Raw genomic sequence first — 27,815 nt, forward strand, 5'->3', positions numbered from 1 at the left:
CAGAAATAGTTCAGTGTCACTTTACTGCTTTGGTGCTTTGGCTCAGTTTATCAAACCGTGGCAAAGGTATAGGTCTATAATTTGACAAGTGTAAATAGGCTATACAATATATTCAAATTACCCAAAATGTGCAAGTACAGGATTTGCTATCAGTTTTAAAATTATATACATACAGGGGAGTAAACTGTGAAATAAAAATGGAAATTTCAAAGTGCAAAACAATTTACAGGAAGTTAAATTTACAGCAGTAGCAACACACTAAAGAGTCCTTCATTTTCAGTTATTGTGAATGGAATACAGCTGTTTGCGCAATTACAAGGCGAGAGAGCTGATTTTTAAAGGCTTACAAATTCCTAAGCGTCAGACCTAGGAATGTAAAAGGAATACTGAGAACAGTCTGGGACTTCACAAATATGATGGAAAACGACAGGAATCAACCTCACTGTGATACCTTTTCACTGTGATACCTTCTCAGTGACACCTTTTCACTGTGCTCCTGGACTAAGATGCTGAGCTTGCAGTGCTGTGTGGTGTTAGCCAGTGGGAGGCAGTGTCTGACTTTGGGAGGACCCCACACTGTGTGAGCTTAGCACACCGCTGCATATTAACAGGCAAACAGTCAGATAGACTAAACAGAGCTGCGGTGTGTATGGCTGCGTGGCATTGTAGATGGGCGTGGTCAGAAAGCAGACCTCTCTCACATGTGGTTTGATGGTCAGTTACAGCAGGGAAATGAAGGTTCATGCCTTTTCATTTTGATATGTTACTGCCTCTTTCAACATTAGAGGTGGAATAGAGTGGACAATTTAGCAGACAAAATTAGAAAGGAAAGTAAAGGAGAAAAGACTGACTTCAAGGACAGTCTCTTGTGTGGGGTGTAGGGGAATGCAACTTCTGTCTGTGATATATTTGCTGTTTACACGTGTACATGTGCTTGGTTGTGAATGTTTGCATGATCACACACAGTCAGACAAACCAGAACCAGTTCTATAAATTCCAGAAGCAGTATATTAGCAATGCTTTAGCTATCTCACCTTAAATGTATTTTAGATAATGGTTCATATTAAGGCAATTGGGAATCATTAGCTTTTCCTAAAAGCAATTGCTAATTGTTTCAGATTGCTGCGTGTTTGAGTAATGGTATAGATCAGCCAATGTATCACTTATCAGGTGATGCATGAGTTCATTTCAGTCCATTAATATCATCACATTGATCACAGAGTCAGACGGTTGGAAGGATATTTCCTCTGTGTATCATTCAGTGCTTTACTACGGGGGTTTCTGCCACTACCATATTCACAGTTGTGAAACATCTCTGTCCAATGGGAAAATCTTATAACTCCAGCACATTTAAAACATCTGCTTTCAGATAAACCATCCATAACACTCTCTATCCTGGCTGTCAGAGATAGAGAGGACTGTTTCACAGCTCCTTCTGTAGGACTTCACATGTTTATTTGTAAATAGCTTAGCCGATGCTCCCAGATAACATGCAACGCGGCATTTTTAACTATTATTCATGTTTACATTTGAAAATTGTACTGGAGTATTGAAGATATGCGCCTGAGTTATGGGCCAAAACAGCAACCCCTTTGAACACTACTCCATCGAGGCACACGCTATATTTTGCATTAAATTCAACACACTACTGCAAAGGCCATTTTACAATGGTGGATGTACAATGAAATTGAGTATTTATTCATAATGTGTTCATAATGTATGACACCAGAAAGCAAAAGAGAGAAAACAGAGTTATAGTACAGAACATATATTATCGTAGATGCCCCTCAGGCGTTTCCTATCTGTCTATTATATAAATCACCAACACTGAGCTATCTTACATTTCCTTGGCCACTTGACAAGATGAAAGACACTGAGAAATGGCATACAGATCAATATTTCTGTATTCCTTTGGGATGTCATGTGTGACCCTTGACCTCTATTCAACATATATATGCCTCAGCATTCTGACCCATGTCTTCCCCACTGCATTTCTCAGCATGCCCCTGGTTTCATATAGGCCTGCTGCTGCTTTTTAATGAATTATAAGTAATATCACACCTCTCTCTCCAGTACACTTACACTGCATGGAAGCAAGAGAACGGCTAAGGGTGAGGCGCTGGGGATTGAGCTGAGCTTAGACTCTGTGAGTCTAGAGAATGGGGTCTGTCTGGAGCAGTGGAAAGATGGTACACACAGTTCAGAACTTGTGACTCACTCAGGTCTTAATGACTTTGTTGGAGCCCCTGACTGGATTGTAATCTGAGCTATATATTCCTCCTGGTATCCCACATCACCTGGTATCATATCCCAAATGTCAACACGCGATTAGGTGAGTGACACGTCAGTATTAGATGAAGGGGGTTTTGTCACACGATATTAAACAAAAAAACAAAAAAAAAACATACAACACACAATTCACACAACTGCTTCACCATGCTAGTCCAAACACATAATATTGACATGTAATACAACAACATCAAATACTGATAAATCATTCTGTGAAGAAGCTGGTCGATACTTCTCGCAAAACAAGTTTTTGTTTTATAAAATACCAGTATGGAGGCTAAGAAAATTTGTCCATAGTAAAGACTGCATTGTCACAAATTTACCCAGAGAAACGGTCAGATATTGACAGTTGAGCCATGATACTAATATGTTCCCCCAGTAGCTGGTCAGAGAGGCATCCTTTAATGTAGTATTGGAAAATAAAGCATCCCTTGATTACAAGCACTCAGGGATCAATGCGCAGGGTCAGATGTGTGTCAGATGCATCTCTTTGACTCGATTCAGTGCCAATAATCAATGGCTGACACAAGAGGCGGACGTAATTGAATAGGATCCCGCTCTCCAGAGAACTGCAAACAGGTCCATGTCCTTTGGTGGAAGAACTGCAGGTCAAACAGCACCCCTTTCCCACATAGCAGTTGCAATTCATCTGGGGGGGGGGGGGGGGGGGCGAAGAAGCTCTGATTTATGTGTCGGGACCCACTAAGGGTTGGGTTTCATGTTTCATTATTTCATGGCCATCCCATCTACCTTCACTCTGGACTTGGTAGTTCAGCATCTCCATATAAATTGCCCGTACAACTTTTTAGAAGGGAAACAGGGCCTTTTTTGTAAACATGCCATGCCCTTCTTTGATCTATTTTGGGGTCATCTATTTTTTTTTTCTCTATGCAGATAATTTATTCCCCTCTCCCTGGCAGACCCATTGTTTGTGAAATAATTGGCTTTGCTTGGTATAAAATTAAGGGCAGTGCACTACTCACAGCTGTGTGTTATAATAACTGAAGTTTGCACACTGTGCTGGAACATGTTCAAATATTGGCCAAAGAGCTCAAGGACAGGCTTCTGTCAAAGGGTAGCCACGCTGGCTCGCTTCTGCACTCCGCCTATTAATAACATGATATATGCCAGCAAACGGTGAATTATGCAATGTGAACATGAGGAATATTCTGTTGCAGGGAGAAATATATGGAACATCCACATATTACATATTTGCAGAGGATAAGTTCTTGAGATTCATGCCAATGGGGAAGTCCATGAATACAGTATTGCACCAGTATTAGACTTAAGAGGGGGTTTGCTCCTGCAACACACGGCAACACTATAATGTAGTAATGCAATAAGCAGGTGATTACTCTGCGTATTTTCCTAATAACAGGGTGGACAAATCACTGATTTCAGTGGTAATCCTCTGGGCTACAGGTACAGTCCCAGACAAATTTTAGTTGGCCACTCATGTTTTTCCGCATTACATTAAAGAAATGAAATTTGAAATGGAAAAACCAGACAAAAATGAGTGAATTTTCCTATTCAGTCTCATCTACTCTGTATCTAAAACAGGTTATTTTCACTAGCTGTGGAATAGCAAAAGGGAAAAGACCAGATCATGAAAAGGTTAAAACAGGGTTTCACTTGAGGATATGCCTGCGTACAAAGATGCAATCCCATATATATATCGGGCTTTGTGACATAATACCACTCATGTGTGACTGAACTACTGCTTTGTCTGGCCACTTGCAATAAACGTGTAATATTTAAAATCAATGTAAAAGGTTAGTCAGGGGGAGCCAAGGGAGCGCTCTATACAAAATCAATCCATCAAAACAATGCAAATGCAAACTGTAAATCCATGCAAATGGTGAATCCATGAATGGCAAAGGTCTATTTTCATACTACTGTACAGTATATGTGCTATGTGAATATTTCTGAGTAGAATTCAAAACCGTTCAAAAGACATTTCAAAATACAGTTAATAATTATATATATATAAACAAAAAATGACTTGTTTTTAACAATCTGAAACATTTTATGAAATGCATTTTGTTTTAATTTTGGATATTATGTACTCTTTTTTTTTCAGTAAAAGCCAGCAGTGAAAGATGTGCTAAGAGTTTGTGCTTTTGTGTATTTGTGCTCCTTTTCATCCCCTAAAATGAAAGCTTTCCCAGGAGCTGAGCCTGGAGAGACCTGCCGCTATTGCTGTTTACAGAGCACGGGATTAATGGCCCCTTGATAATAACAGAAACGCCGCGGACAGACAGAGCCAAGTGACGTGATCCCAATAGCATCTGTGCACAGCGCTGGATTCCACCATGGTCTTCCCTCGGTCAGAGCAGAGCATGCGGGGAGAGCTACAGCACTGTAAAGTTACGGATGAAGGTTTTTATGCAGGGCAGTAATGTGGCCTAGAGGTAATGAAACACTGTCTTTATGAAGGGTTGTAACATGACGTAGCAGTAATGTAACACTGTATTCATGATAGGCTGTAACATGTAGCGGTAATGTGACACTGTCTTTATGAAAGGCTGTAACACGGAATAGCGGTAATGGAACACTGTCTTTATGAAAGGCTGTAACACAGTGTAGCGGTAATGTAACACTGTCGTTATGAAAGGCTGTAACACAGAATAGCGGTAATGGAACACTGTCTTTATGAAAGGTTGTAACACAGTGTAGCTGTAATGGAACACTGTCTTTATGAAAGGTTGTAACATAGTGTAGTGGTAATGGAACACTGTCTTTATGAAAGGTTGTAACATGGTGTAGCGGTAACAGAACATTGTCTTTGTGAGGGGCTGTGACCCTGCATAGCGATAATGGAATACTGTCCTTATGAAGGGCTGTAACATGGTGTAGCAATATGGAATATGGACCGTCTTTATGGAGGGCACTAATGTGGTGTCACACTTATTATAGGTCACATTTTGTCAAATGTTATACATTGTATGCATAATATTACATACATGAAAAATGATTGGAATCTTTTCTATTGCCTATATTTTCAAACGTTTACGTACCCATTGACAAAGAAGCACGCACACACACAGACACACACAAACACTGTATGCATATTCGGACACAGCAGTAGGGGTAATCCCATCACAGAAACTGTGACTCATCTCCTTTGTGGATTAAACAGGGGATAATCTCTTAACAATAAACCATTAATTACACCAGAAGCGAGTCAGAGATCCAATTGGATTTCACCTCTACTGACTTTTACTCAACAATCCAATTTAACGCGCCTCAATAGGCTTGGCAACATTGATACACACATTTCTGGAGGCGACATTCAAGGTAGTCTTCACTTCATTTGCTATTACTAGCTTTATGCAGATTTAAATCAACAGAACTGCTTTTACAGAACGTTTAGAGAAATGCAATAAATTAAATTCTTTGGTCACCGGCATTAATTAACAAATAATCAGTATTTTACAACATACATTTTTCATTTACCAAGGAAAAGAAACATGAGTTACGAGAGTTCATACTGGGCTGTGTATGAACTTTTTTCACAGCTATTTGCAGTTCTTATTTACTAATATTAATTCCAAAATGTTGCCAAAAATTGCCACACACTGACTGTGAACAGGCTGTTAGCTCCAGATCTCTATCTGTCCAGCACTTTCCAGACATGACAGTAACTCTGGGTCGATACCTCACTGAATGCCTGGATGCTTAGTCACGAAACACGGTAGCACCATTAAGAAGTGCCAGTAATTACAAACATATCACATTTATCCAGGACGTACAACTTACTGCCACTGTTTCTATTCAGACCAGATAACCTGCTTGTCACATAAGATTGCGGTAGACCTTACACTACATAACACTCTGATACATTCTCTACTGTATTGGGCAAGTTCACAGATGGTATAGCATCTACTTTTAGTGTTTATCTTCATAATTCATCTCTGTCATCATAACTATTATCATTATGCTCCATACCAACATCAGCATCATCAAAATCTTCAATTATCATCTCCACAGTCACCATTGTACTTTCTGAACACATTTCTCTGTGCTCTCTCCTACTGGCTACCAAAGGCAAATAATAAATAAAAACAAAGGAACCATGTACTAAACTAATATCATTTACTTTAAACTTTGGTGATTTGTACACAATTTAATGGCTTCTGAGTACGCACATATTTCTCTCTCTGCCCGTTACTTGTGCTGGGATGCTGTTGCATGGTCACACTCACCTCCTGAGCCACCAGGCTGGAGATGCGAACTGCCCTCTTCACACGTGTGTTCCTGCGCTCGCTGCTCACCAGCGCCCCCTCCTGGGGAATGCTGTCCCTCCCGCTGAGTGACATCTCTTCATTCCCTCTGTGCTTTCATCATGCCCAGACGCTGAACATCGTGTCCCCTTCGCTTCTCCAGAGTGACAGGCCCCAACACTGACCTCGCACCTCTGTCTCAGCCACAACTCTCTGCTCTCTCTCTTTCTTTCTCTGAGCTGGTGGGGTAGGACTGCGGGACTGGGGCTCAAGGCAGTTCCTCAGCCTCCCTCCCTCCCTCTCTCTCTCTCTCTCTCACTCACTCACTCACTCACTCAGAAGACAAATTGTTGCAGCTCTCTCCTTTGCCCCGATGGCTCTGTTGTTAAAATCAATGCTGTAGTCACCACCTCTTCAGGAAAGGTGGAGACAGAGGAGGAGAGCACAGCCAGGAGTCAGAGGCTTCTCCTCCTCATTTCTCCTCTGCTCCGCTGTCCTGTACCTGCCGCTCTGTGCTCCTGCTCACTCTCCTCTCTCCCCTCACTGCCTCCCTCTCTCTCTCTCTCTCTCCACTTCTCTCCACGTTCCCTCCCGGGCTGCACAACTTGATTAATTTTCTCCCTACTCCCAACAAAAACAAACAGGCGCGCACAAACCACCCCTCTCTCCCTCTCTCTCTCTCTCTCTCTCTCTCTCTCTCTCTCTCTCTCCACCCCTCACCCTGTCCCTCTCCCTCCCTCTCTTCACTTTTCTTTCTCTAACCAATGCACAATGCACAGTGGCTCCATAGCCACAGCCTGTTTGGCAGATGGTGCTGTATCGGGAGCGTTCGTCACACACGCAACAGCAATGAACACCTGTTACCTTGCATAGGGCACGCAAATACTGCATAGGAGGCTTAAACGTCCAGAGATGCTACACTGGCCCCCTGCCATCTGACACAATCGTGAATTCACCACAGGCATTGGCCGGTGTAGTAAAAACAGACTTCCCTTCACTCTGAAAGAGAGGACCCTCCTCCTGGCTCTCCAGACAACTGCTGGAATGTGGCCTCTTCAGATATACGAGAGCCAGGGCCATCAGCATGCGTGTCTCAGAATAGTTTATAAGTTGTAAATGTTTTTACAGATAGCCCATATAATATCCTTCCTATTTGCCAATACTGTCACAGTCACATAACAAATACAAGACATTAAGAGATATATACTGTAAGTAGTGTAAACTGGCAACTCAACCCGTTTTTGGTTTATAATATATCCAAATGTTTGGTATATTTTGGGACGTCACATGCGACACTGCCACAAGCAAAGGAGAAAATACAGTATGTTATGCAGAATTTATCTATGATACATCCTGGAGGAATTAGAGAGGTACACGGAATAATGATGGAAGTAGTCATCTGTGGTGATCTGACCTGTTCAAGGGTTAGCATTCCACTCAAAGACACTGACACTGTTAGGTAAATGAGTTTGAATGGATTTATGTGTCTTTGTGTTTGTGTCTCAAAAAAAAATATTACAGCGCGAACTTGCATTTTAAAAGTGTTGCCTGCTTGACATCAGAGTAATTGCAAGAATGCAAATTTATCTTGTGACAATTTGCAGGAAAGAAAGCACCATCACTGAGAGCTGCTAGACAACAGACCCCTTTCTTTGCATAACGATATGCATGGCTGGTTTAAATTAGGTCCTGAGTGCAGATATTTGCTTGTTTGTACATGCACCATAGGCCCTGTTTTCAATCGCCTATATAATGCACACAGGCTAATTATCATGTTCATCATTGGGTGTCATGGCTGAAACAGCCCAGAGAGGTGCACAGGACAGAGCTCCATTTCATCACCAAACCCATGTGTTAATCAGGTGGGTGGAGGAGTACAGGCATTTCCTCCAATCATTTGCTGAGTGGCCCAGCGGCGAGGGTGTCCTACATAATCAACACCCCTTGTTTCATCTTTTTTCAGATACAAAATATGCTGATGCACACATCTCAATTTTCGATAGTCTCTCAGGCACTTTTGCAACCCCAGTTTTGCATCGTCGATCATCTCTGAGGCATATTCATGATTAGGAACATTACTGTTGCTCTCTATCTCTCTCATTTGCTTCAGGTTCTGCTTCACACACACTGGATACTGCTTCCTTGCCTCAAAGACAAAAATTCATACTCACATAATTTAAGCCTTTGAAGCATAAATATTTTGCAACGTGAATATTAGAGCGGTGATTATTATTACATCAGATGAGGACATCTCCTTAAATATTTCCAATTCAATAGCTATGCAGTGTAAACAGAAAAGTGCTGAATTTCTGAGCAATACAAGTGTTCCTGAAGTGTACTTGAAGCACCATGCACCACACTACACCCCTTCAATAAGAAACAGTATCAGGGGAAAAGTCACATCACTGAGTTAACCCTGCATATACTGTGCTGTACAGCAGCTCACCAAACAAGTGAAGCAAAAACAGACACACAGATAAAAAGAGGCCTTCTGCTTGACAAAAGCAAATAAGATCCCAAGATCGACATAGACTAATCCAAGACAAGAAGCTATGGTATTACAGCATTAAAATACTGTAGCATTATATTACACGGACGTAAACTAAACGAAGATATACTGTAGTATTATAATATTAAAATACTGTAGTATCACATTACAGTGACATAAACTAAATCCAAACATACTACAGTACAGCAGTATTAAAGTGTATTAAAGTATTATATTACACGGACATAAGCCATAGTGTAGTATTGCAAGTGACTGTCCTAAAGGCATAGACCTCTACAATGGTACTATTGACAGAAAGAACAACATAGAAATTCCCTCTGTTTTCTCATCGCCATTGTTTGGCGTTAATGGGTCACCGCATATAATTTACTGTTTCAGCTGTATTCCCCACATGGGCCTCCCACTCTGCTGCGAGCAGGAGACAGGTGGGAGGAGGGTGTTGAATGATGCCGCTCCTTTGCTATAATAAAGCCAGGCGAGCAGAATAAATATATCACTAATCTAGAAAATGGATTGAGCCTCTGTCCTGCTCCCGCAATTACCCAGCTGCCTTGGCTGGGACGACCCGGGAAGACAGGGAAGGAGGATCTCATTATTCCGTTATATTAGGGAGATAGCTAGCGCGTCCTCTAACCCCGCCCCGTATCGACATGAGTTAGTGCTATTGGTTTTTTACGGCTCAACTCGAACTGCCTGGGCTGCACCCCCACGACTCCTGCCGCCCGCATTAAGGGCGCAGGATGGTAGTTATTTTAAGTCCGCTGGCCCTAGGAAATGTCGGGTAGAATCGGAAAAGCAGCTCTTGGCCTCTGTAATTGAGAGATCTGCACCTTAGTCATCTCTCGGTTTATATAAGCAGCTGCATTTTTAAGCAGGACAGAAACTGTTATTTTCCTCAGCGTCGGCAGTCAGGAGGTCGTGCCGAGGTGTCTGTCCGAGAGTGAGTCACCTCGCACCTGTGGCGGTGACAGGGCCGGCGAGCACGAAAGGGAGAGTGACCGTCCTAACCGGCTGGCAGTGTGCGGTCGAAACCCTGCTCCCTAATGACGTGTGTTTGAATCCCCATGGACCCATTAGGCACGGCCTCACCTTGGTGGGGCACACTGCTAGCAGCAACACAACTACAGTGACTGATGGACACACAGTACTTTGGCCCTGTACTGTTGGAGGGACACTGAGAGCACCGGGGTGGCAGAATTTGTACTTTTTCCAAGTTTTTTTTTTAAATTTTCTCTTTGTAACTCAATGTCATTATTTGTACAAGGTTTGCTGTAAAAGGTCATGGTATAGATGAAGGTTGCAATCTATCATTGGTTGAGGTTTTCACCATGGAAAAATCCAAGCCATTCTATTCATTCCCTGCATTATAATACTGCGCATGTTTTGAGAGGGTACAACTGGAAGAGGCACATTTCTTAACGGCACAAGGCCAGGAGCATCTTCTGTGTTTGTTTCATAATTTACCATGTGACCAAGACTAGTCATATTTCTGAGCTGTGTTTGGTATCGAAAATAATTATCTATCTTAAATGCCTGCCGCCCATTCCCAGACGAGTGTGCTCCTGTTATCTTCTAATGCAAGGCCATCAGGGGAAATCACCTGCAGTGCCCATAGCCGTGAATTTCACCCCGACAATTTAATTTCAGCGCCCTCTGCGCAAAGAGCGCTCCTGTCACGCAGGTAATTGCCTCTCAGTATGCAATGCAAAGAGGTCTTCCAAGCAGGATCTCGTAATTCCTCTTCTCAATGGAGTAGCAACAGGAAATCAGTACCAGGATATCAGATAGCGATAGTCTCCTATATTACAACTGCACAACGTCACTGAATTACAATCGCAAAGGGACTATGGGAAGACAATGAAGTACTAAGATATGCAAATATGGTCATATTAACATGGGTGAAGGAACCATAATCTCTTCAGGGGCTGGGTGGGTGCAGCACGGAGTGTGCAAGGACCATGCTCTTTAAAGAGGAGAGGTGTAGAGTGAAAGGACTATGCTCTTTAAATAAGAGATATAGCGTTAAAGGAGCATGCTCTTTAAAGAGGACAGGTGTAGTGTGAAAGGAGTATGCTCTTTAAAGAGGACAGGTGTAGTGTTAAAGGAGCATGCTCTTTAAAGAGGACAGGTGTAGTGTGAAAGGAGCATGCTCTTTAAAGAGGACAGGTGTAGTGTGAAAAGAGCATGCTCTTTAATTGATGCAAGGGACGGGATTTTTAAGCAGGATGGAAACTGCTATTTTCCTCTGCGTTGGCAGTCAAGAGGTCGTGCTGAGGTGTCTGTCTGAGAGTGAGTCACCTCACACCTGTGGCGGCGACTGGGCCGACGCACACAAAAGAGAGAATCACCTTCCTACCAACCAGGCTCGTGTAGCTGAAACCCTGCTCCCTAATGATGCATGTTCCAACCCCCACCAGAACCATTAGGCACGGCCTCACCTTGGTGGGGGCACACTGCTAGCAGCAACACAGCTACAGTGAGTGATGCACATGGAGTACTTTCGCCCTGTACCAAGCTCTTTAACTGAGAGATGTAGTGTGAAAGAAGCATGCTCTTTAAAGATGAGCACTGTAATGTAAAAGGACCCTGATCTTCAAAGAGGAGAGGTGTAGTAGGAAGGGACCATGCTCTTTACAGAAGAGAGCTGTTGTATGAAAGGACCATGCTCTCTAAATAATGGAGGTGCAGTGAGAAAGGACTATTCTCTTTAAAGAGGTGATGTGTAGTGTGAAAGGACCATGCAGGCTCTCTTTCCTGCACATTTTCATTCCAGCTTTCCAGCTAATGGCTTGAGTTTAATGGAACACAAACTGAACACAGACTGTAAGCGCATGCTGCACAACTGCTTTTGGTAATTCACGTCAATGCATTCAGCAAAATTTCCAAAATTGCCCCCTGTGCTGGTTTTACAATTTTTGTTCCTACTGCACTAGCACGTTGCCCTGTGCAGGAAGGTTATGGGTGGTGATAAAAAAAATTACAAAGTAGTTGTGAATATTCAGGGTTCAGTGATATTTTGGCACAATGCAGCAGGTCATACTGCGGTGGAGATTTTCCAGATCTGGCAGAAAGCCTGATGCAATATCTACCCTGACAGCATGGCAAGTGGTGTTTGATTAAAAATAGAAATTATGCAAGGTGTTTAAAAGGTATCTGTTGGTGATTACCAACATTTAATTCAGAGTGATAATGATTTCAGTTACAGTATTGGTTGGTTTTAAATTGGATTTTGCAAATTTAATGCAAAACTAATGCAATCAGTTACAAATCATGCAAAACCAAAAGCATGGAGATTAGCTGTTGAGTTCATTAACAAAACATCAAAGTGCTGACAGCCAAGTACAGCCTATAGAAGTGAGCTTTGATATATGGCCAGTGAAGGATCAGATGTGTGATGTCTGAAATGACTAAAAGATCTAGCAATTTATCAAATGATCTCTGGCACACAGAGTTGTTTAACCCATTCCCCTTGTCCTTAGTCCTTTCCTGTTTCTGTGAAGGTGACATTTCCCTTCGTCAGCTGTCATACGACTGCTCCCAGAAGGGGGGGGGGGGGGGGGGACCACTCAGTCTGGACCGCTCAGGCTAGTGATCCAGACAAGGTCTTGCCTCACAACACTTCTTGACTGACCAGGTCACATTTCTTTTCCTTTAGGCTAGATATCAGTCAATTCAAGTGGCGCCCAATGTCATCAAAATATATATAAATATCATCATGTTTAGGCCCTCATATTTAGACTAGAGTAATACTTCCACTACAAATTTCCTTCGGGATTAATAAAGTATTTCTTATTCTTATTCTTATTCTTATAAACCAACCATCTCATACAGTTACAACACCTGTTTAGAAGTTTAGTCTTGGTTATCTAGTAACGCTAAACAATCTCAGATGGATTTTTCAGCCATATGCCAGAGTGTCACGTGGATGTCCTTGACTGCATACAAGGATGATACATTTATTATATCTGCTCTGCACACACTGTTGAGAGTGACACTAGAAAATGAGTCATAGTATTGCGCAATGATACGAGCATAATAGGAATTGTATCTATTAAACAAAATTATTGCAAATTGATCTCACAGAACACTGGGTTCTTTCTGATAGCGCTTAGGGGAGGTGTGAGAGCAATGAGGCATGGGCATTTTTTTTGAATAACCATTTCTGGGGATTGGACAAAGAGACAAAGGTCACCGTGCACACTCAGAAAATAAGGAGGGACCCTTAGTGATCTCCAAAAAAAGGAGGAAGGTTGGTGATCTCTTAAATAAGTCCTGCAACACAAACCATGCGCAGGGTTATCGCATAATTTGGGAACAAAAGTAAGTGCATGAATTTTGGGAGACTACGTCCTCCATATTGTCACATATGATGGGACATGCTATAAGTCCTGATCCCACAGTATTATTACTTAATTATGAAAACTTGATCACAAAAAAGAAACTGAAATAATTAACAGAGAAACCAAAACAAAACTGGGGACTTACGTGCGACTGCCCGTTTGAGTCATCTGACAACCTGAGGCTCTTCATCTTTCTGCCATTAAACAACAATGACCCAGAAAGCGCCATGAAAACAATACTACACTAACACAGACAGAGAGCTGGTGTTACTATTGGGTATCTGTTATTATTATTTTGCTCCTTACTGCTCACTGTCCCAGACTGGGAGCTGTGTGAAAGAGCACATCCAGCTCTGTGAGGCGTGGTACCATTATGCCACAGCTCCACGGCTCCGCCCCCCTGGTGGGGGTAACAAACGATGGCTTTCCTTTCGTGTTCGGAGCGAAGGGTCCGCTCGGTGCTCCACTTCCTGCAGCTGTGCTGAAGTAGGCAGTTTTGAGCCACGGACTCCTGCCGTGGGAAGAGGGAGGGGTGTTCATCACCCCCCCCCCCCCCTCCCCAAACACCACCAAAAATAAAATGTAAACCACGACATGGCACAGCAGCACCACAGTGCCACAGGGATGGGGGTAGGCCACTGGATTCTGAATCTGGGGGTGCTGTGTTCAGATTCTCCAATGGACACAGGAGTAAGGATGAACTAGGAGCAAGGAGTACTCTGTGTATCATCAGGCTGTAGAAAGAAAATTTAGAATGTGTAAGATGTAAGACATAGCTACGAGTTGCATAGCAATTGCATTACAGGTTGATTATGCATGTGCATTTGAACTGCTAGTCTAATGAGCTCTTAGTTTAGGATCCCCCTCTCAGGTGGCTGCAAACCCATTTGTTAAGTTAAGTGGAAGTTTGACTTTAGGGCATGTGTTGTGTTGTGTTGATCAGTCCTTCTGTTGGTTGTACAGTGTTGCAATTTCATGTTGGGCCAGGTGTGTACTTGTGGTTTCAGCTTCGTTTTTGCCACTGGTGCTTATTGGTGTGTGGATGGTGATGTCATTGTTTGGGTAATGCTTTGTGTCATTTTGTTGGATGCACTTAGTGCTTGACTTTAGGAGTTGCTCTGGATCTTATGCTGGATGTCGAAAATGTAAATGTAACATTAAATGTACTTTAAAAGAGAGCGTCTGGTAAGTGACAAAATGTTAATATAAACACAGAGCCAAAAAGTGCCCTGAATAAGAATGTCATGATTTTGGCGCCAAGTTTTTCTTGACCTTCTTTTCTTGCATATATTTCTGCCAAAATTAATAATGAAATTAATAAAAATGATAATGGAATTGGAATCCATGAAATGCTTAAATAGCTGTCCAATGAATGCCAGGTAATGAAACTTCTTTACACGTTGACTATTTATTGCAATGAAACAAAGGCTGAACTGACGAACAATCCAACTGCCTATCAGCAAACATCACGTTCTCTTTCAGGGGGAAATTAATTTCATGTTAGCCTGGCTAACAAGAGTCAGCTCTCAGGCCTAGCACAACAACATGCCAGATGAGGTCCTCTGTAGTCTAAATACTCCTTCAGGCTTTTCCTCTGAGAGCTTCAGACTTCAGTATCGTCACAAGAGAGGGCCACAAGTGACACGCTAACTGCTCCATCAACCCCTCACAATGACGACAGGAGGGCCACAGCTGTTTGACTGAAGTGCCACCATGTGCACGCTTGCGACATCACTATGACACATCTGCATTTTTACCTCCAGCCAATTAACTCAATTAACTCACTCTGTGACATGACATAAATCAAGCACCTAGCGGGACCGGGTTGACAATGCGACAGTGATGTAAATCTGAACTACTTTAATAAGACAGCAGTGTATGTATTTACTGTATGTGCATCGTGTAGTAATTAGTCGACAAAGTGAGTGATGTGGCAGGTGTTCCAGTCGTCAGTCAGTAAGTTAATGGTTTGTCAAAATGCTTGACCTACATGTTGTTTTAACATTATCGATTTTTGCTGTATAAAAAATACACCAAAGACATTCTCGTCCTTCCTGAAATATCACAGCTGTGAAAAAGGTGACTCTTTAAAGTGCTCATAAAGTGTTTATGAAACAATGCCAGTCTTTCACCTTACAATGATCATCTAACCTTCATTTAATAGGTATTTATGTTTATCTGGTCACACTATGCACACTGCTTTGTCAAGGCTGATTTGTAAATGTTACATCTCTATGTGCTACATCCAACCAAACTCTTTCCCTGGGTTGGGAAATGTCCTTTATATCAGGACTGACTCTGAGACACTTCAGGCTTCTTTCAGACTTGTGCTTTGTGTTCTCATTCTACCCTATTACCCACAATGCCACGACGAAGCAGCCAAGGTGATCATTTTATCTCCACTGGATCATTTATTTCCCTTTAGCCGCAAGCGTGTTGCTACAGATTGCTAAAAGAATTGGATGTGATTCTATTTTCCCCTGAAAATAAAATTAAGCAATTTATAAACCTTGATTCAAACAAACTGACAAACTGTAACATGTAACGCAAAAGCAGTCTATAATACTCCACAGGGGAGAAACGACAATAATCAACTGAGTCATATAAATTCATTACATGACTGCAAGGCAGAATCTAGCAGTGTATACAATATTTATCTGCCCCTGGTCTAAAAACATCATATGTGCAATAGATCATCTTTCAGTGGAAAATATCTCCCGCAAAATATCTCCCTGTAGGTTTTCTGAACCTAGCTATTCCCTTCATTTCCAGCCCTATTTCTCTTTGATCGATGTGTATTCCAGAGCCCACATAGAACTCCAGCAGAGAGGGAGAAAGGGGAAAACATGCCATATCAGCTTTTATAAGCCTATAAAATGTAACCTATAAAATGTGCAGGTTTGGCCCTAGGGGCATGCCCAGTTTACTCTTGACCACACCCAGAGACACACCCATGTAGGACAGAAAGGGAAGGAAGTAGAGTGTGACAGGAAATGGAGGAAGAACAAAGGGAAGTGTTGGATGTACCTGTGGTACTGAAAAGCTAGAAAACTACAAAAATGTGTAAGGAATGTTAAGATCAGTCCTTTTCATTTCCATTCTAACTTACTTTTCTTGTTTGGAGGATTGCCTTTTTCACATGTATATTTTGGAACTGAGAAATTAAAAAATCTTTATGCTTTTTAAGCTTTTTCAAAAAAGTTTTTCAAGACCCCTTGCACATGTTTACTGACTACATTTCTCTTTGACTGGTGGTGATGCATTCAAACATCTCTGGCTAGTACATGATATTTGTTGCTTCCTCAGTGGCATCTGAAAGTGCATTGATCACCCACCATAGCTGTACATGCGCTGTGCCCCCATAGTGTGGTATAGTGGGGTCATAACCCCTGCTCAATTCCCAAGTGGGACACTGCTATTGTGCCCATGGGAAAAGAATTTAACACAAATTACCCCAGTAAATATCCAGCTGTATAAATGGATGATATGTAAAAACTGTAAGCTGTGAAAGCTTAATAGTATTGCACAACTGTTTTCTAACCATTACTTGTATTACAGAAAACATGCAGGTCATGCTTATTTATGACTTTGACATTTTAAATCTTTTCAATAAAATTCAACAAAAATAAATCTGCATCTATATTATGCCTTTTTTGGAAACTTCTGGAACTACACAGACGCCTCCCCACATTTCTTATTATGTTTTACCTATTAATGGGGGGTGTCAATAAATATGGAGGGCACAAATATGACAGCAGGGTCACAGAGAGTCTGAGGAAAGTGGGGTCACTGCAAGTCTGAGGGAAGTGTGGTTACCAGTCTTATAGCACTGTCTCTTTCAGTGAACAGGTCAGGACACATCTGTATTGATTCAACACCAACTCCAACAACTCTACACCAACTCTTCCACGCAAGCATTTTCCTAACTTTATGGGCGTTACAGTGCCTCTTCATGTATCATCTTATCCTTCCACTAATTACTATACACCTCATCCAACCACACATACAAAGACAGCCACAAAGGTGCTCTGTAATACAACTGCCATGTTACCAATCATAGATGCTGAAAAGAATGCAGACAACAGACTTACGATAATATACAAATATCCACCTGCCACACATCCCCAGGGCGTTAACACTTAACTAATTACATGTTTACTTGCATTTACACAACACAATGCAAAGGAAGCTAGCTGGAATGAGACGGCCAACCTTATTGCACTAACAGATGGGTCTGTGTTTGTGTTTATGTTTGTCTTTCCAGGGCTGTGCACACTGATGCCAGAGGAGCTGTAGGTGTGCTGTTTAGTGTAATTGCGTGTGCATAATTACTGTGAAGGACGGGATAACGCGGTCTAATGTCCACAGTCACGTGATGCCCGTATCATAGCGTGCCTGGAGAACGCGGGCCGCCAGCACGGTCGAAGGCTCGTGAAAGACCGGGTGAGGAGGCGGGCCACGCAGCGCCGAGCCCGATCTGTCAGCACCGGGATGAGCCGCAGACGGCACGCGCCGGCCGCCCGGGCAGATGGCAGGAGAGCAGGCCGCTAAACGAGGCGAGCCACAGAGGCCGGCTTCATGCCACTGGTTTGTTGTTGACAGGTCTCTTCAGCACCTCCGCCACACGGCGCCATGCATTATTAATCACAGGGCCGCACAAAGACACGACCCCGCCCCAAGCCCACGGTTCCCGCCACAACAACAGTGCCCAAGGCTTAGGAGGGGACCAGAGCACATGCAATTACACAGATGTTGAACATCGAACAAACGCAGCCACCTGGTCCAAATGTCACACACTGTAAAAGGTAATCCATACAAAACCAATCCAAAACAAAAGCCACCAGCCACATCACAAAGGGAATGAGACTTCAGGGCTTGTGTTCCTGTAAGAGGTGAAAGTCTATTCTAGTCAAGACTGTATCATAGTGTGATAGCTTCAGGTCCAGTGGCAGCATATGAGAGAATGTCATATAAACTATTTGGAAGATTAGATGTGTACATGAAAAAATGGGGAGAAAATGGCTGATTTTGAAGTGTATATTATTTTGTAACATATATACAAATATAAAAGAAAATAAAAAACTTAGTTATAAAAATGTTAGTCATAAAAAAAAGAATTCTATCTGTTTTCTATATGGCAGTTTCCTTGTCAAATCCTGACAAGGAAACCTTGGCGCTCAACTGCTGAGATTGCCGTAACTTCGACTGGATCAGCTCCTGTGGAAATTTGGAAGTGCACCATAGGGCCAGTTACGTGTGTGCTGGGAGACTCTGAGCTCTCCTGGCATTTAGGATGATATTTATACAGACAGTTCTCTGGAAGTGGGGTCACAGTTAATGATGGTGTGTCTTGTCTCTGTTGCAGTTTACCCATACAAACGGATATACACACTACTACAGCAACTTCTCCACGCACACTCTCGGTCTCTTACACGCGCACACACATTCTCACATAAACAATTTCACAAATACACACAGTTATGACAGCTGCCCCACACACACATGCATATTTCCAAACTGTCCATTTTAAACAGCTGCTTAATTTAAAGCTGTACAAATGTTTTGAGTGGGAAATATTAAGATAACAGATAGATACAAATTGGAATGGCAGCCATTGGTTGGTGGGTTATACTCTGTATCCACAGAAATGGTTCAATTTGTGCCTTCACAGGTGTGCAGACTTGGGGCAGTTATTTTCAAAAAAAAGTTTGTTCATAGCTCATTTAAATATCAGTTTAAATCAATTCTGGCATTTAAAGTTTTTGCTATTTTCTATGCAACGGAGGTGTCTGCAGGTCTGATACATATATATATTTTGGAATTTTTTCTTTCACATTAGTTAAATAAATGCCACAGTCCTTAAACAATATCTAGAGGGAAAAGGCAGCTAAATTTAGCATTTTTTCATGTTATTGAAAGATTTCTCCCAGAAGACGCTTTCTGCAACTTTTACGTCACTACCATAACACTGAGCATTACCCTACAGATAAAATATGCAATAAGCCACAAATGAGGTCACATCAATTTCAAACACAGCCACCTGGTTAGTAGTAATCTATCCCCTTCTAATTTTTCAAAAAAAAAAACATGTGATATGGTCAGTACATCTATAAGCACGTTTATTATGTGTCACCACTGTACATGTGACATTGTCAAAAACAAACGCAGTGCGAGGTCGTGCTTTTGAATGCCAGGCTCTGCTGTCTTTCAGCCATGTGCAGCAGCTCTGCCCAGAGGCATGCTGGGAACGAAGAGGGGAGGAGGGGAGTGGCCAGAGGAGAGCAGAGCCGCGCAGGAGGGACAGACGCAGTGACCGGAGGTAAAGATAGAGGGGTGAAGAGAAGGACAGGGAAGACCCATGGCACACGTGTCGCTGTGGCGATGGGAGAGGGGCTGAAACGGAGAGGGGCTGAAACAGAGAGGGGAGGGTGTTGGTCAAATCACAATTGTTTTTGTTTTTTTTTGTGGGACAGAGGGTGGAGGGCATCGAATCCAAACACACTTTTACAAAATTGAAGCAAATTATGGATGATATTCAGGCTTACTTACATTGTAAATTTACCAGAGCATACCAGACGAGACTGGATATCTGAAATGGAAAATGTCATTGCGTGTATATGTGTATGCAGCCAGTGATGGAATTCAAAAACAAATATCAGTGCCTAAAATATGAGTGTTTCATCATAAGTACTTTCATTATGTTCCCAAGACAACCAGGTGAAGTGACAAAGGGACAAAAAGTGACTAAACTCTTAAAGACAGAGATGAAGCCCTGGCTTGAATGAGGCCTGGTCGATTCCATTTATATTTTGACCCCATATTTAGGCCCTAATCATTACCTATTCCACGGCTCTGCTGTAATGGGTGAAGCCAATGAGCTGTGGCCACCCCACAGTGATTAATGGGGTGAACGCTTTTAAAATGGGCCAGCAGGGCACCAACTGTGTGCTTCTGTTAGAGAACTCTTTATAGAGCAGCTAAAAGAGCTTCCTGAACTCAAAGTGAGGGACACATCTGCTCCCTCCTAGATGCTGTTACAGAGACCACACCCCAAACGGGTGGGACACGCCTACTGGAGACAGCCTTAGAGGACCCCTATATGTGTGTTCAACTCCCCAAATGGGCCTGCCACTACCGAAACTGAACATGGTGTCCTAAAGACAATCCTGGACATATATGAGGAGTACCTATTCTGTGGCTTTCCACATATTCCGTGTTCCCAACTACACCAATTGCTCGATTTTTGTAAAAATCTTGCTGATAATTTGTGACATTATTTTGTAACATTTGTGATGTTAACAGTTTCTTTTTATATTTCATCAATGCTGTGATCATTGTCATGCTGGAATGTCCATTTTCAGCCAACCTCTTGGCTGAGCTTCTTCACTGAGGGAACCAGGTTTTCATCAAAATGTCCTGATACGTATTGTACATAACTCTCTCTTAACAAGGGTCCGAGCATCTGAAGATGCAAAAGCATTTGAAACAAAAAAAGTCTCTCACACTATACTTGGTAGTTTCCTCTGTGAAGTCCAGAAGATTTGTTAAGCATCATCTCGCCCTGTGACAACTATGTTGACTATCTCTCATGATACATTTTTTTTTCAAGGATTCAACTATATACTACGTTATTACTCTCTGAATTTTCTTTTTAATATACTTTGTATAGTCTCTTCTCCTACATTAAACTCTTCCATAAGGATTTACTTAACCACCATGGAGACCATTTATTTGATGTATTTTCCTTATTTATTATGTTTACTGAAGTTTATAATTCAGGTTGAGAATAGTTTGTTTGAATTTGGATGGATTCTCATTAACAGTTCTGAGAAGTGTTACCTAATCAACGGTGCTCCTTCTCTCTCATCTTATTAAAATCAGTTCATCTAAAATTGAAAACCCTGAATTTGCAGGAGGTGGTTTTGACTTGCCAATATACCTTCACAGTTCACAGTTGCTCCACTACATCAACACTGTAAATTCTGTCAGATTTATTACAAAAAACAAGTCTAGGCATGAATTGCCTCTAGTTATATATTGCATTACAAATTATTTACAACTTTCAAAAACATCATGCTGCTGAATTTGTCCTTGTCCTGACACATCTAAAAAAAGAAAACACAAGACCAAGTTACACACAAGAATTTACGGCTGCTTTGGAATTGCATTTGCCCACTTTTTGTGAGGTAATGTTGCCCAAATTGTTTGGTGTCATTTGGTTTCATTTTTATATCAATAACACACCTTTTCTTAAATGTGTGTCTCCTGACTTACAGAGACTTTGTACATATGTATATATGAGTAGTATATATGAGTAACTTGGCATTTTTGTGTTGGTTCATACAGACTGTAATCCCTGAGTGAGGGATCACACATACTGAACTTTCTCATGGGTGCTGTGAATGTACTCTTATTATGACGTTACCTCTGTTGTAGGACCTTCTGTTAGCAGAGCTCTGGAAAGAGTCCCACTGAGGGACTTAGAAATGTATTAAACATACCCTCCACCTCACCCCATTGCCTGCAGGGAGCTGAGAGCAGTGAGCTGTTAATTAGGCAGAAGTTCTCTTCGCTACACTTTGGCGCTAAGAGTCTAAGTCTAAGAGAACAGACTTGCAACAAGATTTCCGCCTCAGATTCGAGGTGGGTCACTGCCGTTGTACGCTTGTGCAAGGTATTAAACTTAAATACCTCAATAAATGTCTAATAGTGTAAATGTATCTAGCATGTAAAAATGTGACCTTTGTAAGTCAACTTTGATTAACACATCTGCTAAGCATAATAATGATAACAATAATAATAATAATAACAACAACAACAACAATAATAATAATAATAATAATAACATCACAGGGCTCTGATCCACTCCCAAACACTGCAACTGAGAGTCTGTATTGTTATGATAATATAGTTTTAAACTGGTGATAACCAATAATGCATTATTATGATGAAATTCTGTGATATGTGATAGCCAATAAGTTGATAACTGATAACACATACCTAAGGTGACAACTGATAATGGCTAACTACTGTGACAACTGATAGTGGATAACTGTGGCTATCAATGATAACACATCATCAGTGTGATACTATAACTGCTACCAGCTAACTACAGGGGTTATAGTGGGCAGTATAGCTTAGTGGTAAGGAACAGGGCTTGTAACCAAAATGTTGCTGGTTTGATTCCCTGCTGGGGCGCTGCTACTGTACCCTTGGGCAAGGTACATAACCCAGACTCGCCTCTGTAAACATCCAGCAGTATGAATGGATAATGTGTAAAAATTGTAACCTATGTAAGTCACTCTGGAAAAGAGAATCTGCTACATAAATGACAACGATGTAACTAAGGTAGTCCAGAGGTTCAAAATTTCCAAACTGAATGTGCTTCCTGACAAAACCAGTGAACTTGATACTAACATATATATATAAGCGACATATTCTGAGCCCACTCAAACATCTGGGCACTTCAAGGACACTCCCTGGCAGATCACACAGTAAGGGGATCATCATCAGGACTCCACACAGACTCTGAATCGTCAGCTAACATCAATCAGACTCCCTTCGAGAGACGATGCCGTTCATGGGTCAAACAAACACCCTTGAAAATTCCAGATGGGCAACTCATCAGACAAGTATGAATTACTAGCACACTTAGAAGTAGCATGTCAAAAAAGAGTATGGTGATCATGATATTCAACCATAAGATTTGTAGTTGTGGCAGGTAGAGGAGTGAGTGTGTGTTTGTGTGTGTGTGTGTGTGTGTGTGTGTGTGTGTGTGTGTGTGTGTGTGTGTGTGTGTGTGTGTGTTTGTGTGTGCGCAGTGACGCGTAGCTGTCAGGTCTCAGAGGAGCACTCAGCGATCTAAGTGGGACAATGTCACTGAGGCGTGATGTGACTGCGACGTCAGAAGGTGTATCACAGAAAGGCATAAACTGTTCCCTGCGCTTTTGGAAGATGCTTTGGGTGGTGCTGCCGCCTGGAGGGCAAATATGGAACAACCAATAGCCCCAATCCAGTGCTGTACAAGATGTTGACAATAACCTGGGTCCAAATGACCAGTAGGTCTACATGCAGGTGGATGTACCAGCACATTGCTATCACCAAAAAAGCTGCTGGATCAGAACATTTGTGTATAAAATATACACTATAGATTCATGACACTTCTGTGGAAACAGTATGTCCCTTCAAGAAAAATACAACAGCAGTTAGATGGCCATCACAGTGGTGAAATTCCTCCAACCCCATTCAGTAACCCTGATCTCCAATCCGTGCTCAGCTTGACCTGGCAACCAATGACAAACAGTGCTCAAAGCACACTGCACGCTGAATATGGGTCATGGTCTTCTTTGTAGTGCGCGTGCTCAGTCAGTTCCTACCAAGTACCAGCATTTCTGATACCTGCATTACATCACCATCGAAACAAAGCAAAGTGTACTCTTTGTACACAGGTTCACAGGTGCTGACCTGAGTTCTGACACGAACGTGTCCATACAGTTGATGCACAAACTGCCTGTCTGCATGGCAACCCCGGCCAGCCTGTACAAGACCAGCACATTCTGAGCAGGATATGAGGATAATCGTGGCAAGAGCATCTCTCTCGGCTAATTATTGGAAAATGCATAATGATAATAATTCTTGTGGAGATAAGGGAAATAATCATAATTATAATAAGACTGCAGGTCAATATCCCTGACAGGTTTTACCACACACACACACAAAATATAGACTCAGAAATAAACCCCTTGGTTCCTTGGCTACCTTGCTCATTATTGTTCAATATGAAATGCCCAGTAACATTTCAGTATGAAAACAGAAGACTGCAAAGCAGACTGCAGGAGCTTGGTCTTTCAGTGCTTGTAGGCTTTACCATTGACTTTCAAACAGTGATCTCAGGTGGAGCACAATATCCTTGAACAGAAGAATACACTCATGTAAATGCAATGTTCTGCTAAAGAAGGCGCTAGCCAAACTGTCTGCTCTACGTTGTAGATTTCTCTCAGAGTTCAATTTAAACTCCTGCACTTCCTCATAATAAACACGGTAATGAAGATTTTACCAACCTTCAAACTTATTTTCTGTTTGAACATGAAAGTCATCCCACGGCTGGCCAACACATGGAACCTCTAAAGCTTTGGTGAAGATATTAAACTCTGCGCATGTTAAATCACATGTCCAGATGATCTCACCTGTCATACAGACCCTGCAGAATTCAGTGGTTTCCCTTAAAGTTCTGATTTTCCTAACGTCCCTTAAAATCATTATTTTTATAAAAGTGCATCCTGGAATAACAGGCTGGAGTTAAACAATGACAATCTAGGCTCAACAGCAGCCAAAGCATTTTACAATCCATATACCAATTTCTCCAGTCGATTCAGATTCAATCAATTCAATTTCTCTGAGATGTGTGAACCTACACCTAGAAGTTGTAAAAGTTCTATATTTGATATGTTTTTACGTCAGAAAATTTTATATAAGAAAATATGTTTCTTGTTTGTTAAATTTTATCCCTGAACATTTTTTGTTTCTTGAGAGATTCTCTGTCTTTCCACTGTGCAGCTCTGTAAAAGAAAAGGCCACTCTGCTACAAAAGCTGCCAGGAGGAACATACAGGCCTCATCACACTTCATATGAGAAAACACACCCTGCATTCTAACTCTGTCTCATTGGGTCATCATGCTCCTGTGCGTGTGTGTGTGTGTGTGTGCGTGTGTGTGTGTGTGTGTGTGTGTGTTTGTGAGAACCAGAATTCAAATAACTGTTTCCCCGCTAAGAAGAGCAAACATTTTCAGCAATTCATTTCACCAAAAAGTCATCAGTGATCATTTCACTCGGTCATAGATGCACAGCAGTACACTCTACTTCCTCCTACCTATGGAAGGACACTGTATGCTGCTGAGCTAACCTGCTCACATCAGCTCCTATACGCAGCCTTAATTCATTCATGGCAATCAGCTGCCAGCTGAATGTGCTGTATGTGTGAGTCAGCTACAGTGCAACCCTCCTACTGGAGAAACGCAAACACTGCCTCCTCGCCCAGCGGCTCGTTCTGTGGTGGGCCGGCAGCGCCCCCGTGTGGCCGTTACCTGCGTGACTTTCTCGGTGACGTTGTGCGTGCGGTCTATCAGCTTGCACGGGGCGATGATGTCCACGTCGCCCGCCGGCAGGGCGATGAAGGGGTCGGGCTTGAAGTCCACGAAGTTGAGGGTGATCTGGGGGATGGCGCTGAGGGCGCGGTAGCGCACCAGGTCCGAGTCGGACGTGGAGTTCGGCATGGGGGACTTGTGGTTCATCACCCCTGTGAGAGACAAACCTGTCCATCTCATAGCTGAAACACACAGCTGTAAGAGTATGACACATCACTGCCATTGGGAGCCCACAGCTGCGGAACAAATTGGCTTCATTCCGCCGGGGTTAGGGGTGGGTGCGTTGGCAGGGGTTGCTCGTATCACTGCTCTCAGGCATTCTGTGACTCATCAGGTGCCTGCAGCTTTCACGGATCAGCTTTCACACCCATCCTCCACTAGGTGCTTTGCTCACTGTATTGCACTGACTGACAGACAGTGTGAAATATACTGGTGTGTGAGCATATTGGAGGATTGCATTCACCATGCCCCACTCTCCTGCATGAGTACAATGGCCCTCATAGTAAGAGATGACAATGTCCAAAAGAGGGGTGCATTAAAGGTGGAAAAAGATTTTTTTTAAATAACTGCCATTGTGAATTCAGTATGTGCAGTTTGAAGATTCAGTGATGTAACATTTCCATTTAAGATACTGTATCTGTAGATCTCTACGCACAGGGCACATGCTTTAGTGTGTCTGCGCTCAGACATTTGTAATTTTCTCTAAATGTTTGACAGACCCGTGCGAGGCGGCGGCCCCGCCCCTACCTGTGCTGACGCAGCGCGCGGGCGGCCTCCTGTCCCAGTCGGGCCGCAGGGACTCGATGTCGTCGACGGAGGAGACGCGGCGCAGGCTGTGCACGCTGTCGTGCGAGCGGCTGGGCACCAGGCTGCAGCTGGAGAGCGAGGCGCTGGGGTCCAGGCGGTGCAGCTGGAAGGAGGACTGCGGGATGGCCAGCGGGAGGGGCAGGGGGAGCGGCGAGGGCGGCTTGCTGTCCAGCAGGGGGCGCTCGGGCCACAGCAGCGCCGGGCTGCCCAGGCGCGGGTGCTCCGGCGGGGTCAGGAGCTCGCCCAGGGACCCCGCGCGGGCGCGGGGGGAGGAGCCCCGCCGGCACCCCGCCTCGGGGTCGTCCTGCAGGGACTGCTTTCGGACGCTGCCGGAGCGGAGGAGGGGGAGGCGCAGTTTCAGCCCGCACCTCCTCGCTGTGGAGAGAAGGAGAGGGAGAGAGAGAGTGAGGGAGAGAGAGAAAGGGAGAGAGAGAGAAAAAGAGAGAAAGGGAGAGCGAGAGAGAGGGAAAGAGAGATAGAGGGAGAGATAGAGATGGAAAGAGGGATTGAGGGATAAAGGGAGAGAGAGTGGGAGTAAGGGAGAGTGAGAGAAGGAGTAAGGGAGAGAGAGTGGGAGATGGTGAGGGTGAGGACAGGCGGTGACAGAGGGAGCGAGAGAGAGGGAGGGAGATAGAGAGGGTTAAGACAGAGGGTGACAGAGGGAGAGATAGGGAGGGACAAAGGGAGGGGTGAGGATGAGAGAGGGAGAGAGAGAAGGTTAAAAGAGAAGGTGAGAGAAGGAGAGACAGTATGAGAAAAAGGTAAAGGTAAAGAGAGAGGAAAGGTAAAAGGATAAAAATCACAGGAGTACAGGTATAGGCAGAGGGAGAAGGAGGGAGCATAGGTGTGATACGGAAAGAAAGGGGGTAGAGAAAAATAGAGACAGGGGAGGTAAAATATGATTGAAAAATATTAAAAAACATTAGTTTTGGTGCAGCTGTAGGTAGGGTACAGGATTTGTGTTTGATGTATTAAAATTTATACCTCATGAGCACGGTAATTTGAAAAACTTGTTACATTTTAACTTAATTTGCTGCTTGGCAAATTCCTTATGCAGCCTATGTACTACACATTCTGCTAATACAGTAAACGGTCACTGAGGAAATTTACTTTCATGACCTTCTAAAGGGTCCAACAGCAGTGTCGTAAAAGTGTTGTAAAAGCAGTTTGGCTTTAATATGGTGTCATCTGAAGATACATAGTATTGCTGCTATGGCCACTGTTATTCTTCTTTCTTCTTTTGTCAGCAACTCCTAAAAAGGCGACATGCTATAAAATGACAAGCTTGTCTTGCATGTGGAAATACGATCGCCGGTTTCCGCACGCGTACAGTAATACTGAGCTGAATGGAAGCAGAAAAAACATGATTATACACATGAATTCACAAACTCTCAGACAGACAGGTGTGCAGTGTGTGCCATCTGGCGGGAGCCAACAGAATGACTCGGGTCGTTCATGAATACACCGTAGGGCTGCCGGTTTAGAGGCGGGCGAGGCTCTTGCT

The 27,815-nt window shown here is 42.9% G+C and overlaps 1 protein-coding gene across 1 annotated transcript in view; it reads right to left on the reverse strand.

Moving 5' to 3' along the window:
• LOC118770992 (potassium voltage-gated channel subfamily H member 2-like) overlaps positions 1–27,815 on the reverse strand; it is a 111,308-nt gene that overhangs the window by 24,034 nt on the left and 59,459 nt on the right. Inside the window, exons 4-5 of the mRNA XM_036518815.1 lie at positions 26,252–26,686; positions 25,445–25,656 (exon numbers count right to left, since the gene is read on the reverse strand). Coding sequence (XP_036374708.1) covers positions 25,445–25,656; positions 26,252–26,686 — 647 coding nt within the window. The remainder of the gene's footprint in view (positions 1–25,444; positions 25,657–26,251; positions 26,687–27,815) is intronic.

Source organism: Megalops cyprinoides, chromosome 24, assembly GCF_013368585.1.
Source record: "Megalops cyprinoides isolate fMegCyp1 chromosome 24, fMegCyp1.pri, whole genome shotgun sequence".
NCBI classification, from domain to species: Eukaryota; Metazoa; Chordata; class Actinopteri; order Elopiformes; family Megalopidae; genus Megalops; species Megalops cyprinoides.